At 45.0% G+C, this 18661-nt stretch overlaps 1 protein-coding gene across 1 annotated transcript in view; it reads right to left on the reverse strand.

Moving 5' to 3' along the window:
• The window catches only part of kcnq4 (potassium voltage-gated channel subfamily Q member 4), a 545719-nt gene that overhangs the window by 11006 nt on the left and 516052 nt on the right, over positions 1–18661 (reverse strand). The window contains exons 12-13 of the mRNA XM_080211232.1: positions 8249–8380; positions 4237–4372 (exon numbers count right to left, since the gene is read on the reverse strand). Coding sequence (XP_080067358.1) covers positions 4237–4372; positions 8249–8380 — 268 coding nt within the window. The remainder of the gene's footprint in view (positions 1–4236; positions 4373–8248; positions 8381–18661) is intronic.

The following is an 18661-nucleotide window of genomic DNA, read 5'->3' on the forward strand; positions in this document are numbered from 1 at the left end:
ATCCAGGCAAGTGTATTCCTTCACACCCCTGACTTGTGCCTTGTAGACAGTGGACAGGCTTTGGGGAGTGAGGAGATGAGTTACTCGTTGCAGGATTCCTTGCCTCTGACCTGCACAATATTTATATTGCTACTCCAATTCAGTTTCTGGTCGATGGTAACCCCCAGGATGTTGATACTGGGGGATTCAGTGACAAGAATGCCACTGAATGTCAAAGGCTGATGGATAGATGCTCTCTTGTTGGAGCTGTTCATGGCTTCGCACTTGTGTGGCATTAATGATATTTGCCACTTGTCAGCCCAAGTACAAGTTTAGCTGCATTTGGATATGGATTGTTTCACTATCCAGAGAGTTGAGCTTGGTGCTGAACATTATGTAGTCATCAGCGAACATCCCGATTTTTGACCTTAGAGTGGAAGGAAGGTGATTGATGAAGCAGTTGAAGATGATTTGGTCTTGGACACTGCCCTGAGGAACTCCCGCAAAAATGTCTTGGAATTGAGATATTTGACCTCCAACCACCACAGCCATCTTCCATTGTGCTTCCAACCGGTAGAGAGTTTCCCCGCAGATCATAGAACATAGAACATAGAACATAGAACATTACAGCGCAGAACAGGCCCTTCGGCCCACGATGTTGCGCCGACCAGCTTTTAAAAAAAAACAACACTAACCCACTAATCTAAACCAATCCCATTTCGTCCATAAACCTATCCACAGATCTCTTAAACGCCCCCAAACTGCATTTACAACTGCAGCTGGCAGGGCATTCCAATCCCTCACCAACCTCTGGGTAAAGAACCTACCCCTGACATCAGTCCTATAACTACCCCCCCTTAATTTAAAGCCATGCCCCCTCGTGCTAGCTTTCTCCATCCGAGGAAAAAGGCTATCACTATCCACCCTATCTAAACCTCTAATCATCTTATATGTTTCAATAAGATCCCCTCTTAGCCGCCTTCTTTCCAATGAAAACAACCCCAAATCCCTCAGTCTCTCCTCATAGGACCTCCCCTCCATACCAGGCAACATCCTAGTAAACCTCCTCTGCACCCTCTCCAACGCCTCTACATCCTTCTTGTAATGCGGGGACCAGAACTGCACACAGTACTCCAAGTGTGGCCGCACCAGAGTTGTGTACAGTTGCAACATTACACTGCGACTCCTAAATTCAATCCCCCTACCAATAAACGCCAAGACACCGTACGCCTTCTTAACAACCTTATCTACTTGATTCCCAAATTTCAGGGATCTATGTACACACACACCTAGATCCCTCTGTTCATCCACACTATTCAAAGTCCTCCCGTTAGCCCTATACTCAACACATCTGTTGCTCCTACCAAAGTGAATTACCTCACACTTCTCCGCATTAAACTCCATCCGCCACCTCTCGGCCCAGCTCTGCAACCTATCTAAGTCTCCCTGCAGACTATGACACCCTTCCTCACAATCTACCACACCTCCAATTTTGGTGTCATCAGCAAATTTACTAATCCACCCAACTATACCCTCATCCAGATCATTAATAAAAATTACAAACAACAGTGGCCCCAAAACAGATCCCTGAGACACACCACTCCACAGACTCCAGTTTAGCCAAGGCTCTTTGATGCCACAATCAGTCAAATATTGCCTTGATGTCTCGGGGAGACACTCTCACCTCACCTCTGGAGTTCAGCTCTTTTGTCCATGTTTGAATCAAGGCTGGAATGAGGTCAGGAGCCAAACTAAGCATCAGTGAGTAGGTTATTGCAAAGTGCTGCTTAATAATGCCATTGATGACCCACTCCATCATTTACAGATAATCGAGAAAAGACTGTGATAATTGGCTGGGTTGAATTTGTTCTGTTTCTTGTGGAATTTTCCACATTGCCAGGTAGATGCCAGTATTGGAATAGTTTGCCTAGGGATGCAGTGAGTTCTGGAGCACAAGCGTTAGAAATAAAAGAATAACCAGGGTGAGGTTAGGGCCAGTCAAGGATAGTAGTGGGAACTTTGCATGGAGTCAGAAGAGTTAGGCGAGGCGTTGAATGAATACTTTTTTTCAGTGTTCACTAAGGAGAGGGGCCATGTATTTGAGGATGAGTGTGTGATACAGGCTGGTAGGATGGAGGAGGTAGATGTTCTGAGAGAAGATGTATTAGCAATTTTGAAAAACCTGAGGTTGGATAAGTCCCCTGGGCCAGATGGGATATATCCTAGGATACTTAGGGAGGCAAGGAATGAAATTGCGGAGCCTTTAGCTTCGATCTTTGGGTCCTCACTGTCCACAGGGATTGGGCCAGAGGACTGGAGAGTGGCAAATGTTGTTCCTCTTTTCAAGAAAGGAAATAGGAATGACCCTGGGAATTCTAGGCCAGTTAGTCTTACTCCGGTGGTCAGTAAGTTAATGGAAAGGGTCCTGAGAGATAGGATTTATGATCATTTGGAGAGATTCAGTTTAATCCGGGATAGTCAGCACGGTTTCATGAGGGATAAATCCTGCCTCACAAATTTGATTGAATTCTTTGAGGAGGTAACTAAGCGTGCGGGCGAAGGTAGAGCAGTTGATGTTGTATACATGGATTTTAGTAAGGCGTTTGATAAGGTTCCCCATGGTAGGCTCATGAAGAAGATAAGGAGGTAGAACATAGAAAACTACAGCACCAACAGGCCCTTCGGCCCACAAGTTGTGCTGATCATATCCCTACCTACCAGGCCTATCTATAATCCTCAATCCCATTAAATCCCATGTACTATCATGGGATAGAAGGAAATTTGGCCAATTGGATAAGTAACTGGCTGTCCCATAGAAGACAGAGGGTGGTGGTGGAGGGAAAATTTTCAGACTGGAGGCCAGTTACCAGCGATGTACCACAGGGATCAGTGCTGAGTCCTCTGCTATTTGTGATTTTCTTTATCAATGACTTGGAAGAGGGGGCTGAAGGGTGGGTTAGTAAATTTGCTGATGACACCAAGATTGGTGGAGTAGTGGATGAGGTGGAGGGCTCTTGCAGGCTGCAAAGAGACATTGATAGGATGCAGAGCTGGGCCAAAAAGTGGCAGATGGAGTTTAACCCTGATAAGTGCGAGGTGATTCATTTTGGTAGGACAAACTTGAATGTAGATTACAGGGTCAATGGCAGGGTTCTGAGGAACGTGGAGGAACAGAGAGATCTTGGGGTTCATATCCACAGATCTCTGAAGGTTGCCACTCAAGTGGATAGAGCCGTGAAGAAGGCTTATAGTGTGTTAGTGTTTATTAACAGGGGGTTTGAGTTTAAGAGCCGTGGGGTTATGCTGCAACTATACCGGACCTTGGTGAGACCACATTTGGAATATTGTGTGCAGTTCTGGTCACCTCACTATAAGAAGGATGTGGAAGCATTGGAGAGAGTGCAGAGGAGATTTACCAGGATGCTGCCTGGTTTGGAGGGTAGGTCTTATGAGGAAAGGTTGAGGGAGCTGGGGCTTTTCTCTTTAGAACGGAGGAGGATGAGAGGTGACTTAATAGAGGTTTATAAGATGATGAGGGAGATAGATAGAGAGGACGTGCAGAGACTATTTCCTCGGGTGGATGTAGCTGATACTAGGGGGTGTAGCTTTAAGGTTCATGATGGGAGATATAGGAGGGATGTCCGAGGTAGATTCTTCACTCAGAGAGTGGTTGGGGTGTGGAATGCACTGCCTGCTGTGATAGTGGAATCGGACACTTTAGGAACTTTCAAATGGTTATTGGATAGACACATGGAGCACTCCAGAATTATAGGGAGTGGGATAGCTTGATCTTGGGATTGGACATAGCTTGCCACAACATCGAGGGCCGAAGGGCCTGTACAGTGCTGTAATGTTCTATGTTCTATGTTTAAGAGATCCGTGGATAGGTTTATGGATGGAAAGGGTTTGGTTTAGGTTACAGGGTCATTGCTTTTTAACTGGTCGGCGCTGTAATGTTCTATGTTCTAACTACTGCTGGAATGCTGTTACTTCCTTTTCAATTTCCAGTGCCTTCAACCATTTCTTGATACCACGTGGGGTGAACTGAATCTACCGAACACCAGCAACTGTGGTGGTGGGATCTCTGGAGGAGGCCGAGATGGATCACCCATTCAGCACTTCTGGCTGAAGATTGCTGCCAATCTGATTTGCGTTTCCATGATGGATTCCCGCTCCACAGATTCCAATGTAGGCTTCAATTAAACTATCATGGAGACCAGGAGCTGGCGCCCATGCTCCTTCCCCGAGGGAAATTACCTGTTTCTCCACTTTTATTACTCGTCCCATCATGCTCATCTCATCAAAGGGTTCCAGTTCTGGTGGGACTTTCTCTCCTTTTTCACGCAACTTTTTGTCTGTCGCCACCTGACCTTTCCCAATGATTTGGTCGACTCTACGGAAAAGGAAAATGTCAAAGTCAACAAAAACCGACAGTTATGTTGTGTCCCGTGTTCCTGACTTTTACACGAAAGATTTTTTAAAAACAGGCCATTGATGGGCCTGGCAGTTGATAGAACGTTGCTGCCTGCTGAGGACACCATTCTCCATTTATTGACATTCTTGGTCAGAAAATATAGGCAATTTTCTTGTGGGTTGCCAACTGTGCGCTGAATAAGATGCTGAAGACACAGCTACTAATGTTGGAATGATAAAAACTGGGAAAGTTAAAGTTAATTTATTAGTCCCAAGTAAGGCTAACATTAACATTGCGTCTAGTTTGGGGGCGTTTAAGAGATCTCTGGATAGGTTTATGGACGAAAAGGGATTGGTATAGGCTAGTGGGTCATTGTTTTTGTAACTGGTCGGCGCAACATCGTGGGCCGAAGGGCCTGTTCTGCGCTGTAATGTTCTATGTTCTATGTTCTATAATGAAGTTACTGTGAAATTCCCTTTGTCCCTTTCCATGTGTATAGCTCCCTGAAAGTTGGCACCCAGGTTGATAGGGTTGTTAAGAAGGCGTACGGTGTGTTAGCTTTTATTGGGAGAGGGATTGAATTTCGGAGCCGTGAGGTCATGTTGCAACTGTACAAAACTCTGGTGCGGCCGCACTTGGAGTATTGTGTACAGTTCTGGTCGCCGCATTATAAGAAAGATGTGGAGGCATTGGAAAGGGTGCAGAGGAGGTTTACCAGGATGTTGCCTGGTATGGTGGGAAGGTCTTATGAGGAAAGGCTGAGGGACTTGAGGTTGTTTTCGTTAGAAGAAGGTTAAGAGGTGACCTAATTGAGGCATACAAGATGATCAGAGGGTTAGATAGGGTGGATAGTGAGAGCCTTTTTCCTTAGATGGTGATGGCTAACACAAGGGGACAAAGCTTTAAATTGAGGGGTGGTAATTATAGGACGGATGTCAGAGGTAGGTTCTTTACTCAGAGGGTAGTAAGGGCGTGGAATGCCCTGCCTGCAGCAGTTGTGGACTCGCCAACTTTAAGGGTGTTCAAATGGTCAGTGGATAGGCATATGGATAATATTGGAATAGTTTAGGTTAGAGGGTCATTAGATTGGTTCCACTGGTCAGCACAACATCGAGGGCCGAAGGGCCTGTACTGTGCTGGAATGTTCTATGTTCTAACAGAGCTGCTTCTTATTAACAGCTCTCTGTTGGGAGGAGCTCAAATTTAGGATGTGCAAAATAAAAATTAGCTTCTTATGAAAAGAATGAAAGCTCGAGACGCTTTTGTCCAAAGGACAACTGAATTCTAGAATAGGTTAACAGGGCATTGAAGCTGATGGTATACAGATATCAAGGAATAGGACTGATGCCCTTTTGAAATGTATTAATTCTTAATTTTCATTCTTTCCACAGCCACATCAGTTAGCAGTAATCGTGTCTCATTTGACATTTGCTTTAGTTGCTCGTCATTTCTTTGTCTGGCATAAATACCAGAAATCTAGCAGTTTTGTACAAATAATTCTGCAAACCTAATAGTTTAGTTTCCAGAGTGAACGTCAAAACCCCCCCTGAGTAGTTCCTGTTTGGGAAAGATACTGTAACTGGGACTGGCCAATGAAACACCCCACACCAACTGAGACTGTCCAGGGCTTAATTTTAACCCCTGGAATGGTGGGAGGGGAGGGGAGGTCACGTAACAGTAGTTGGGTGGGTCAGTGGAGAAGATGGCTAGTTAAAATTGAGCAATTTGCAGAGGTTGATCCCTCTTTATAGAATTTGAAGATACCTGCACTAAATGCAACCCATTTTTCAGTTTTAATACTGCCTGGCCTGGTGTATGGGCCTGGGCAAAAGCTTGCAGCTGGAGGGACATGGAGAAGGCTAGTTCTCAGAGATATGTGCCTTTCCAGCATTGGTTATGGTCAACAAGAGCAGGATTGTTTCTTCTTCACTGTCCTAAGCAAACCAGTCAATGGTCAGTCTCCTTCATAATTGGACTGATTCTCCAGGCCCTCTTTAAAAACTGTTCTACCTTTATGGCCTTTCTAGACGTCTCTGATTGCTCCAATGTTGGCCATGGGAGATCTTTCAAACCCGTTTGACCAAGTCCACCAGAGCTTGTGATCTTTTCAGGCCTGTGCTCAACAGCTGAATGGTGGGGAAGCTTTTAGAAATGACTACCTCGTCACACAGACAAATATAGATCAATCAAAGAGGACCAGCATAGACTTTGGACAGGGGGAAGCAGTGTGGGGTTCCCTGGGACTCAGTACTAGGTCATTGCTTTTCTTGATACATATTAGTGACCTGGCCATGCAGGATACAATTTCAAAATCTACAGATGACACAACATTTGGAGGTATAGCAAACAATACAGGGCAGGTTAAAAAAAGTGATTTAAAAAGTCATTTTGGACTTTGAAACAGTGGCAGATAGTACCAAAACAAGGATGATATTGTGAACCTTCATTAAACATTTATTCAGCCTCAACCTCAGCCTCTGTACTGTGCCCACTTCTGGACACCACGTTTTAGGAAAAAATGCTTCCAGGGATTGAGGGAATTCAGTTATGTAAATAGTTTGGAGAAGTTGGGATTGTTCTTCCTGGAGAAGAGAAGATTCAGAGGAGATTTGATAGAGGTGTTCAAAATCTTGAGGAGTCTGGACCAGAGGACACAGAGAAACTGGCAGAAGGGCCAAGAGTGAGAGTAAACTGATTTAAGGTTAATGACAAAAGAACTGACAACAACATGAGGAAAAGCTTCTACACACAGCGAGTGTTAGGATCTGGAATGTACTGTCTGAGAGTGTGGTGGAGACAGATTCACACAGCGAGTGTTAGGATCTGGAATGTACTGTCTGAGAGTGTGGTGGAGACAGATTCACACAGCGAGTGGTTAGGATCTGGAATGTACTGTCTGAGAGTGTGGTGGAGACAGATTCACACAGCGAGTGGTTAGGATCTGGAATGTACTATCTGAGAGTGTGGTGGAGAGAGATTCACACAGCAAGTGGTTAGGATCTGGAATGTACTGTCTGAGAGTGTGGTGGAGACAGATTCACACAGCGAGTGGTTAGAATCTGGAATGTACTGTCTGAGAGTGTGGTGGAGACAGATTCACACAGCGAGTGGTTAGGATCTGGAATGTACTGTCTGTGAGTATGGTGGAGACAGATTCACACAGCGAGTGGTTAGGATTTAGAAGGTACTGTCTGAGAGTGTGGTGGAGACAGATTCGCACAGCGAGTGGTTAGGATCTGGAATGTACTGTCTGAGAGTGTGGTGGAGACAGATTCACACAGCGAGTGGTTAGAATCTGGAATGTACTGTCTGAGAGTGTGGTGGAGACAGATTCACACAGCGAGTGGTTAGGATCTGGAATGTACTGTCTGAGAGTGTGGTGGAGACAGATTCACACAGCGAGTGGTTAGGATCTGGAATGTACTGTCTGAGAGTGTGGTGAAGACAGATGCACACAGCGAGTGGTTAGGATCTGGAATGTACTGTCTGAGAGTGTGGTGGAGACAGATGCACACAGCGAGTGGTTAGGATCTGGAATGTACTGTCTGAGAGTGTGGTGGAGACAGATTCACACAGCGAGTGGTTAGGATTTGGAAGGTACTGTCTGAGAGTGTCAAAAGGGAATCAGGTAAACACAGGAAGACAAAGGATAGGCAACAGAGAAAAGACATGGAGTGGGTCCAGCTGAATTGTTGTTGCAGAGAGTTGGCAATGGGATGAATAGTTCCATCTGTATTGTTACTGTTCAATGATATTAATTATTTTCACACATTCACCAATTCCCCATTAGCAGAATGGATATTGCTTGACTTGCTATGGCACCAGATACATCGGCTCAGCTGCGAGCAGACATACCGTGACTGGAGGCTCTTGATTCGACCCAGCATGTCCAGGTGTCCGGCAGAATATTGCTCTATCACATCTTTCACATCGTATGGTCTCAAGGTTTCTTTAAACTTTCTCTTCGCTACAAGAAATTTCAGGATCCTGGAGACAAAAAGAGAGTAAAAACACATTTGGGAAGTTCAGTATTGGGTGGGTTTCATCTTGTTTGGTTGCTGTGGGTTAATCTATGATGTGAACTACAGAACCAAGATTGCGAGCTGATAGAGCAGAGTGGGTAATACCGTGAGCATAAGCATTCCATACTAGCATGTTCTCACCTTTGGTTGCTTTTCCTACAGCTTCTGGTTTTTCCTGTTGGACCGTCACACCAATACTGAACCCACTGTGGAAGCGGATTTAAGTGTTTCTCCATTGTCAAGACGACAGCATGTGACTGAGTGTGAACCTCAGTTACTGCTGCCAGGGACTGATAGAATACCATGGAGACATGGTGGACAACCTGGCCCAGTGTGTGGGCTGGTCCTCCTTCATCTCAGTGGGCTGTGAGACTGAAATCAGGCCTGTTCACCATGAATAAGATTCAATATATTTAACACATACCCAATATTTCATAACGAGTTATAGAAAATGCTTAAACATTTACATATTAATAGAACTCTCATCAACTTCAAATGGTAAAAATAGAAGAAATGTTTACACTTTGGACACAGAGGGGGCATTCGGCTTATCCTGGTCAATGTTGTGAGCAATCTGCACGCACCTCACTTCACCTGTCCTTGCTTTATGTGTGTATCGTTTCAGTCAGACCAGTGGGAAAAAAAAACCATGCAGTTGTAAATCAGCAGAATATGGCAACCGTGTGCATGGTGCAACCTTCAAAATGTCACGTGGGCTGCACTCAGAACACGGATGTGCCACACGTGTGATCCCTGGGCTGCAGGTGACCAACCACTGCTATGGAGTGACTGCAAGCCAAGAATGGAGCTGATATGTTCACGTCTGAAACAGTGAGAGATTGGCTCACCTAACTAGAACATCGAGAGAATATTATAGATCTGGAACCACCCAGTGCTCTATCAAAAGCAATTTGTTCACTGATAATGCTGAAATTATTGAATTTAACGTCTCCTGGGATATCATTATTAGTTAACTATCCCAGTGCTCTATTTGAAACGATGGTTCCTGCCTAATACAAGTTCAGGCAGGAAGTGGTCTAGAGGATATCAGTGAGAGATAAGAGTACTAGAATGTTCCAGGGCAGAAATACATGACTTGGTCCATCAATCCTGTGCTAATGTTTTTCCTCCATTTTGGTCTCTTCATCACAATCCTGCCCACTCTCCATATAATTTAATATTCCACTTTTTAGTCAATCGTGTTTCAAAAAAGGTCTTTGTGAGAAAGCATCCCATATTCTAATCTCTGTGAAATGCTCTAAAGTCTAACTTTCTCTATTTTATTATGTTATACATATTATGTTGCGCCGACCAGTTTTTTAAAAAAAAACACTGACCCACTAATCTAAACGAATCCCTTTTCGTCCATAAACCTATCCACGGATCTCTTAAACGCCCCCAAACTAGGTGCATTTACAACTGCAGCAGGCAGGGCATTCCAGTCCCTCACCACCCTCTGGGTAAAGAACCTACCCCTGACATCCGTCCTATAACTACCACCCCTTAATTTAAAGCCATGCCCCATCGTGCTAGCTTTCTCCATCCGAGGAAAAAGGCTATCACTATCCACCCTATCATTTCAATAAATTATACCATTTCAAGTAGCAAAAGGAATGCCTTCTTACACTCTTCCCAAATATGATGACTTCCGTTAGGACAAGTTTAAAACTTCTTAGATATGGTGAAATACCCTAATATCTCAAATCTCCCTTCATATTATAATCCCTCACTTTACAAATCTGAATCATTTGTAATATTCTAGTCAACCTACACTGTATCTTCCCCATTGCTTTCACATTCACCCTAGAAACCATAGAAATTTACAGCTCAGAAACAGGTCTTTTCGCCCTTTTTGTCTGTGTCGAACCATTTTTTGCCTAGTCCCACTGACCTGCACTTGAACCATATCCCTCCACACCCCTCTCATCCATGAACCCGTCCAAGTTTTTCTTAAATGTTAAGAGTGAGCCCGCATTTATCCGGCAGCTCATTCCACACCCCCACCACTCCCTGCGTGAAGAAACCCCCCGCTAATATTCCCTTTAAACCTGTACACAATATTCCAGCAGCGAGCACAAACATGATCTCAGAAGATGCTGAAAAAGTTCACTGGGTCTGATGGAGTTTGGGGAGAGAGAAACGGAGTTAATGTTTCAGTTCAACGACCTCACTCACCAGGACCCTCTGCTGAAAAGAAATTGATCTGAAAACATTGAGTTGAATGTTATTGGCCCCCAAATGTTGGTTGGGAGGTGGGGGGAGGGCAGTAAAATAGCAGGGGGTTGTGTTGGTACAGCTCCCTGGCACAGTTCCATTGCCAGGGCATTTTCCTGGTGGGACTTGAGTCAAAGTTCAACCAACCGGAAAGCGCCGATGGTAAAATCTGGGCTAAACACTGTCAGAAACAAGATGCTTCTTCCTCCTATTGCTGATTATACCTGAATTGTAAAAGTGAAACAAGTTTGAAGCTGTTTAAGACATTTACAGACATGTCTATTTGACGTTTGTATCTAAGATTAATAAAATAGTTAAAATATAGCTTTGGGAACTGTGGGTAGGATTTGAAGGATGGTGAGTGATTGCCGTTCTAGCTGGAATCCCTGCCTCAATCCTCCGCTAACCTCGACTCATTGAGTTGTCACTCCAATGCTTCAGTCCTCTCTGAGATCCAATGGTCACCCAATGCCTCAGTGTGTTGATTTCAAAGTTCCAGTCCTTGTTGGCAAATCCCTCAGCCTCAAATCCCTCGACTCTACCAAAATAACCACCTCCTTCATTTATCTTACGTCGCTCCAACATGGGATCTCTCGTTCCCTCTGCTCCTCCAGTATTTGGCCTTTGTCCAATTTGCTTCCTCTGGAGACATACTATAGCCTCTTTGCCCCACTTCTCTTCTAACACCAGACTTCACAGTCCAGCTTCTCCCTCTAGTCAGACACTAAGCTCCTGGAATCTCTGCCTTCTCTCCACATACTGCCACTTTCCAGCACTGTTTTCCAAACCACCATGTTTCCCATTTCCCATCTTGCTCTTGCCCAGCCTGTATCTCCTGGTCCAATGTGATGGCTATGCTCAGATGATGTTCTGTGCAAAGATTGCTCTAAAAAAGCCAGTTGTATACTTGCCAAAGTTCACACATGAAGAATATGACTTTAATAAGACACCAGAGAATTGATAACATCTGGAAAAGCTTCATTTCCAGAATGAATTAACGCTATCAGAAAAACAGAACAGAAATGAAATCCTTGACTCCACGCCATGTCCCCGAATGCAGACACAGACAAATGGCAAACCTCGTTCCACCAGCTCCTGCGTCCTTCTCCAGGAGGTGGCGATCTCTGTCAGCAACTCTTGTGTTTGGACTGTTTAAAACACAGAGTGAGCGCTAACCTACATTCCTCAGCAGAAAGCAGGTGTGAAGAGGAGTATTTATAAGTGACTTTGACAATGATGATCAGTACACTGGTTCCAGCTAATGGGCAAAAGGCAAGAAAGAAAAAACAGTTCTGGGAAAAAGCCAACACAGCAAAACATGGCAGCAGACAGCTCACTGCTCCCAACAACATTATAAATGACTTCACAAATCATGTCAGCAAAGACCAAATTCCATTCTACAGAAAGCTCAATCCCGTCTCGCATCGTACTGAGACTTCATTACAGAACATTCAATCCAGCTTGGTTTTGATGGATGTTACACTCCTTTTCAGGCAATATTTATTTTTTCAATTGTTTCTTTCCTGTACAGAACCATAGAATTCCAAAAGTGTGGAAGGAGGCCATTTGGCCCATGGAATCTGCACCGACTCTCCGAAAGAGCATCCTATCCAGGCCAAACCCACCCCCCCGCCAATCCCCGTAACCCTGTGCATTTACCGTGGCTAATCACACCTTCAGAGTCTGGGCCATTCCTGCACAGTGCACCACAAAGCTGAACTCAGTACCATACATCCACACTATATCCCTGTCTGAAAGTGTATTTCTCATGAAGCTTAACCAGGACAGATGGCAGCACAGTACCATGGTCAATCACACGCCCAGCTCTGATTTGGAAGCTGAGGTTAACGTGCCCTGTAACTGTGAATCTGACCTGCACAGTCCTGTGTATCGATAAAGACCATTCCGACTGCAGAAAGGGTGAGATGGAACACCGGTGGCATTTTTACTTCCAGGACACTGGCTAATACCTGTATTAGGTGGGTGGGTTTATCCACCGTCTCTCTCAGTTACAACTGCCTCTAGGACAGAAATTAGATGTTAAAAACTCATGGAAAAAAGACTGGACAAGTGCTTTTTTGAAACAAGTTTTTGAAGTTAATTCAATACCCATTGTAATACTTGTGCTCTGTTTCTATCATGCTATCTTCTATCTCTGAACACTAAATCCTTCTCAGGCTGGCGACTTCGCTCAAGTCTCAGGTATGAGGCCACATCTGGAGTACTAGAACATAGAAGACAGAACAGTACAGCACAGTACAGGCCCTTCGGCCCTCGATGTTGTGCCGAGCTTTGTCCAAACCCAAGATCAAGCTATCCCACTCCCTATCATTCTGGTGTGCTCCATGTGTCTATCCAATAACCGCTTGAAAGTTCCTAAAGTGTCCGACTCCACTATCACAGCAGGCAGTGTATTCCACACCCCAACCACTCTCTGGGTGAAGAATCTACCTCGGACATCTCTCCGATATCTCCCACCTTATAGTTATGCCCCCTAGTTACAGCTACATCCACCCAAGGAAATAGTTTCTGCACATCCACTCTATCTATCCCCCTCATCATCTTATAAACTTCTATTAAGTCGAAACTATGTACAGTTTTGTCCTCCTTATCTAACAAAGACATTACAAGCAGCTCAGAGAAGTTTACCCGACTGATTCCTGGGATCGGAACAGGAGGGAGTGCGTGGGTGCTAATCCTATGAGGAAAGGTTGGAGAGACTGGATCTCTATTCGTTGGAGTTAAAAAGAATGAGGTGATCTTATTGAAATGAGATCCTGAGGGGACGTGACAGGGTGGATACTGAGAGGACATCTCCCCCTGTTGAGAGATCAGAATAAGGAGACATGGTTTAACAGTGGTTTAACAGTGAGGGATCTCCCATTTAAGATAGAGATGAGGAGACAGATTTTCTTTCTGAAGGTCATCTGTGGAACTCTTCCAACAGACTGATAGACACAGGATCACTGAATATTTTTCAGGCTGAGTTAGATCGTCTCTTGATTGATAAGGGAGTCAAAGAGATAGGAATAAAAATGGAGTTGAGACCACAAGCAGATCAGACATTACTTTATTGTATGGTGGGGTAGGTTTGAGGGGCTAACTTAGTCTACTCCTGCTTAGAATTCATATGTTTATATGTAATGTAGACAGCCGCTGGGAATCTGAAATTGTAGCTGGCTCTCTGGTGTCCTCTCACTCAGTGGGAATCACAATATGTGTACACAGCTCCTCCAGCAATAGGCAGCTGGCACAGGGAGAGGATCCCATCCAGCCACTCTGCCCCATGGCAGGCCAGACCACTGTTCCACTTCTACATGTGTTTACCTGCTCTGTGTATAGAACATAGGACATAGAACACTACAGCACAAACAGGCCCTTCGGCCCACGAGTTGCGTCGATCACATCAACACCTACCAATCCATAGACCTATCTATAACCCCCAATCCCATTAAACCCCATATACTCATCCAGAAGTCTTTTAAAAGACCCCAGCGAGTTCGCCTCCACCACCACTGACGGCAGCCGATTCCATTCACTCACCACCCTCTGAGTGAAAAACTTACCCCTAACATCACTTCTGTACTTGCCTCCCCACACCTTAAATCTGTGTCCTCTCGTAGCGACCATTTCAACCCGGGGAAATAGCCTCTGAGAGTCCACCCTATCTATTCCTCTCAACATTTTGTAAACTTCTATCAGGTCACCTCTCAACCTACGTCTCTCCAGGGAGAAGAGTCCCAGCTCCCTCAACCTAACTTCATAAGGCATGCCTCCCAGTCCAGGCAACATCCTTGTAAATCTCCTCTGTACCCACTCAATAGCTTCTACGTCCTTCCTATAGTGAGGCGACCAGAACTGCGCACAATACTCTAAATGAGGCCTGACAAGGGTCTTATAAAGTAAGACAAATACCACTCGCTGGTCAAGGTTATATGTCACAAGAAGTACAAGTTACCTGGGGAAAAACCTCACAAATGGACTACCTTTTTAATAAAAGGTAAAAAGGTTCTTTACCCAGAGGGTGGTGAGGGATTGGAATGCCCTGCCTGCTGCAGTTGTAGATGCGCCTAGTTTGGGGGCGTTTAAGAGATCCGTGGATAGGTTTATGGATGGAAAGGGATTGGTTTAGGTTAGAGGGTCATTGCTTTTTTAATTGGTCGGCGCAACGTCGTGGGCCGAAGGGCCTGTTCTGCGCTGTAATGTTCTATGTTCTAAAATCCTCATTTCTTTCTTTATTGTCTGCATATAACAATTCCATAAACCTTATGTCCTATAGTAGTCCCCTGTTCCATACTGCAGCCTCTAGAATGGTCTGTGCATGTCAGAGTGAATTTCCGATTGTGGAATTGTGAGGCTAGATTGAAAGCTTAGCTTGTATTTCTTTGAGATTAGATAGTAAAAGTTACTGTGAAAATCCCTCAGTCGCCACATTCTGGCACCTGTTCAGGGACACTGAGGGAGAATTTAGCACGGCCAATGCACCCAACCAGCACGTCTTTCAGGCTGTGGGAGGAAACTGGAGCACCTGGAGGAGACCCACGCAGACATGAGGGGAATGTGCAGACTCTGCATAGACAGTGAGCCAAGCCGGGAATTGAACCCAGGTTCCTGGCACTGTGAGGCAGCAGTGTTAATCACTGTGCCACCCACAGCTACCGTGCTGTCAAATTCGGCAGAACCTCTGCATTAACAGCATTTCTGGTTTTCCCTGCCCTCAAATGTGCATTCCTGTTCCTTCCTCACCTCAAAAACTTGTATTTATATAGTGCCTATAATTGACTAAAACATCCGGGTGTGTCACAGGAGCATTATGAAGCAAAAGTTGACAGATGAGAAGGGATTAGGACACAGGACCAAAAGTTTGGAGAAAGAGGTTGATTTTAAAGTGCGTGTTAAAAGAGGAAGGAGAGTCAGAAAGGTTCAGAGAGAATTCCAGATTTTAGGACCCTGCAGCTGAAGGCATGAGCACCAATTGGAAATTGATTAAAATCGGGAATTCTGTGCACTGGAGACATTGGAGAATTGGGAGTGGAAGAGATAGTGAGGGATAAGGCCTTGGAGGATTTGAGAACAAGAATCAAAATTTTCAAACTGGGGTAAAAGATTTGGGAGGAGAGGGGCTTCAACACAGTCAAGGACTTTGAGGGGGAGTTGGGAATGGGCGGTGATTTTCTAGGGCAATGGGATCAGGGGCTGGTGGATTGAGGAGAGTGATGATGAAGGAAGGAATAATAGCTGAAGAGAGACAGCCATTAACAATATCCTCATAATTATTGGGATGTGTCTCTTGAGGAAGTGTCTCTTGATGAAGAAATGGTTATGAATTAGAATCAAGAGTATCTAACAGAGTGAATGATGCCTTTTCCAGATATCCGTATGTTGTTGTCTTAGAGTATAGGGCTAACGGTAGGACTCTGAATAGTGTTGATGAACAGAGGGATCTACGTGTATGTGTACATAGATCCCTGAAAGTTGGGAATCAAGTAGATAAGGTTGTTAGGAAGGCATACGGTGTCTTGGCGTTTATTGGTAGGGAGATTGAATTTAGGAGCAGCGACGTCATGTTGCAACTGTACAAAACTCTGGTGCGTTCGCACTTGGAGTATTGTGTACAGTTCTGGTCCCCACATTATAGGAAGGATGTGGAGGCTTTGGAGAGGGTGCAGAGGAGGTTTACCAGGATGTTGCCTGGTATGGAGGGGAGGTCCTATGAGGAGAGACTGAGGGATTTGGGGTTGTTTTCGTTAGAAAGAAGGCGGCTAAGAGGGGACCTTATTGAAACATATAAGATGATTAGAGGTTTTACCCAGAGGGTGGTGAGGGATTGGAATGCCCTGCCTGCTGCAGTTGTAGATGCGCCTAGTTTGGGGGCGTTTAAGAGATCCGTGGATAGGTTTATGGATGGAAAGGGATTGGTTTAGGTTAGAGGGTCATTGCTTTTTTAACTGGTTGGCGTAACATCGTGGGCCAAAGGGCCTGTTCTGCGCTGTAATGTTCTATGTTCTATGTTCTATAAATGTTCCTAGTTGCCTGGTCTTTTCCTGTCAGTTTCCTGTGATGGTCGTAGCAGAGAGGATGGGAACTGCTGGGAGATTCACAGGTTCACCATGACGTTCTCTCTGGCCCGAACAGTTGTCCTCGGGAAGAGCTGCAGTTTGCACTGCCTCTGCTCAGAACAGCATCAGAACGTCACTCTGTTTCATCAAAACCACTCCAGTCATTCCTTGTACTGTCCACCAATCTGTGCTATACAGAGTCTCACAGAGAAGGGGAAGGTGCTATTGCCTTATCACCCTTTGTGACGGTGTTATTCAGTATCCATTATTATGGGCTAGTCAGTGAAATGGTTAATACGCTGGGTGCTCAACACTTTACTGCTCTGTTGTGTCCACTATTTCAAGGAAAGTCCAATCCCTTTCCCTACATGTCTTGTCTCAGTAATAACTCTCTAGCTATTGTGCTGATGAATTTACACAGTGAGATTCTCTGCTCACAGATGGATGGTGAAGATTAGCAGATTTTGTTTTCGATGTGGAAGTTAGTTTTGCAGGTACATTGCTGCAGCTCAGGTACATGCCTGCGTGAAGCTCAGCTCCCAAATACCAAACCATTTATTTCAGTCAGTTTGTGCCAGAAAGATGCTGAATGAGCACAAACATTCTGAACATGCTCTGCCCCGTAAAATGTTTGTTTCCAGTGCTCTGGCTTGAAGATGCAGCAGTGTACAGGCTCTACAGGAAGATATTATGTTGCTCAGTGTCTGCTTTCAGGTGTGAAACTATTTAACTGTGGAAGGCTGAACCCAATCCCTCCCTTCATTTAACCTTCACGTACGCGCACTTTCCAGGACAGGGCGGTTAGATAATACAACAGGCGTGCGGTGATTATCTCATTTCCAACCCAGGGTACTCAGGCCAACATGAAAGTCACAACTGCTGGCCCAGGTGAGATCATCCAATTGCAGATCCAGTTTAGGGCACTGACTCATATCTCCTCCGACCCACTGAGGGGCTTTGCTGCGGTACATCCGAAACACATTAGGTTTCTTGTTTCATTTCAGGGATACTAGGAGCAGGGACTTGGTGATAGACATTTACAAATTCATGCCTGTGGTCTTGGCGTTCTTCACTCCAGTCACTATTAGAAAAATGTTGGATGTGGCTGACTGGCAGAGTAATGGTAGATTTTTTAAATTTTTTTTAAACTTTATTCCAATCCAATCAAGTCAAATTAAACCCAATTCAGAGTCCCAACAAGTTGGGACATTCCCGATCCAAGCTGACAAGACAGGGCTCTCACCTCCTGTCTTGGGCTTGATCTACATGATCCAAGCTGACTGGAGTAGGTGTAGCTCCTCCTCCAGGGCTTGATCTTATTTGCATCTTAGCCAAATGGCCGAGATGCCGCTTTAAAAAATTGCTTCAAATGAAGCTGAAATGTAACCTAATGACTTCAACCAAGTGCAGCATGTCGATACTACACTTGATCTTACAGGGCAGAAAGCAACTCAATTTAATCCTCAGCTTTCGCTCACACACAAGATCAGGACAGGAACCGATCACCTGGTTACATGACTCTAACCCGACCTGCACTGTTACATTTACCACTGATGATGTGGAGATGCCGGCGTTGGACTGGGGTAAACACAGTAAGAAGTTTGAACCTGGTGTTGTCTTACTACATTTACCACTGGCAGTGTTTCAGCAGTGGTTGAGGGAGGTGATTCTGATAGTTACTATTCCATATGATATGGCTTTGATTTCCGATCTTTGGTGCTTCAGGAATGGCAAACAGAACGTAGGGAATGAGGGGTATCGTTGAACAAGTGCTTAAATTGCACAATGATGTAAATTTCAACATGCTAAAGGCATCAGGAAATGTGGTCCTAGTGAGCAGGCTGGTGTTGGACTGGAGAGGAACCTAAGGTGTGACACTAGGTTTACATTCTACCAGTGGCAGGAATCCACCCTACCCCCCACCCCCGCCACACCCACACCCACCACCCCCACCCCACTCCACACCCACCACC

The sequence above is a fragment of the Carcharhinus amblyrhynchos genome, chromosome 24, assembly GCF_965287045.1.
Source record: "Carcharhinus amblyrhynchos chromosome 24, sCarAmb.v2.hapA, whole genome shotgun sequence".
NCBI classification, from domain to species: Eukaryota; Metazoa; Chordata; class Chondrichthyes; order Carcharhiniformes; family Carcharhinidae; genus Carcharhinus; species Carcharhinus amblyrhynchos.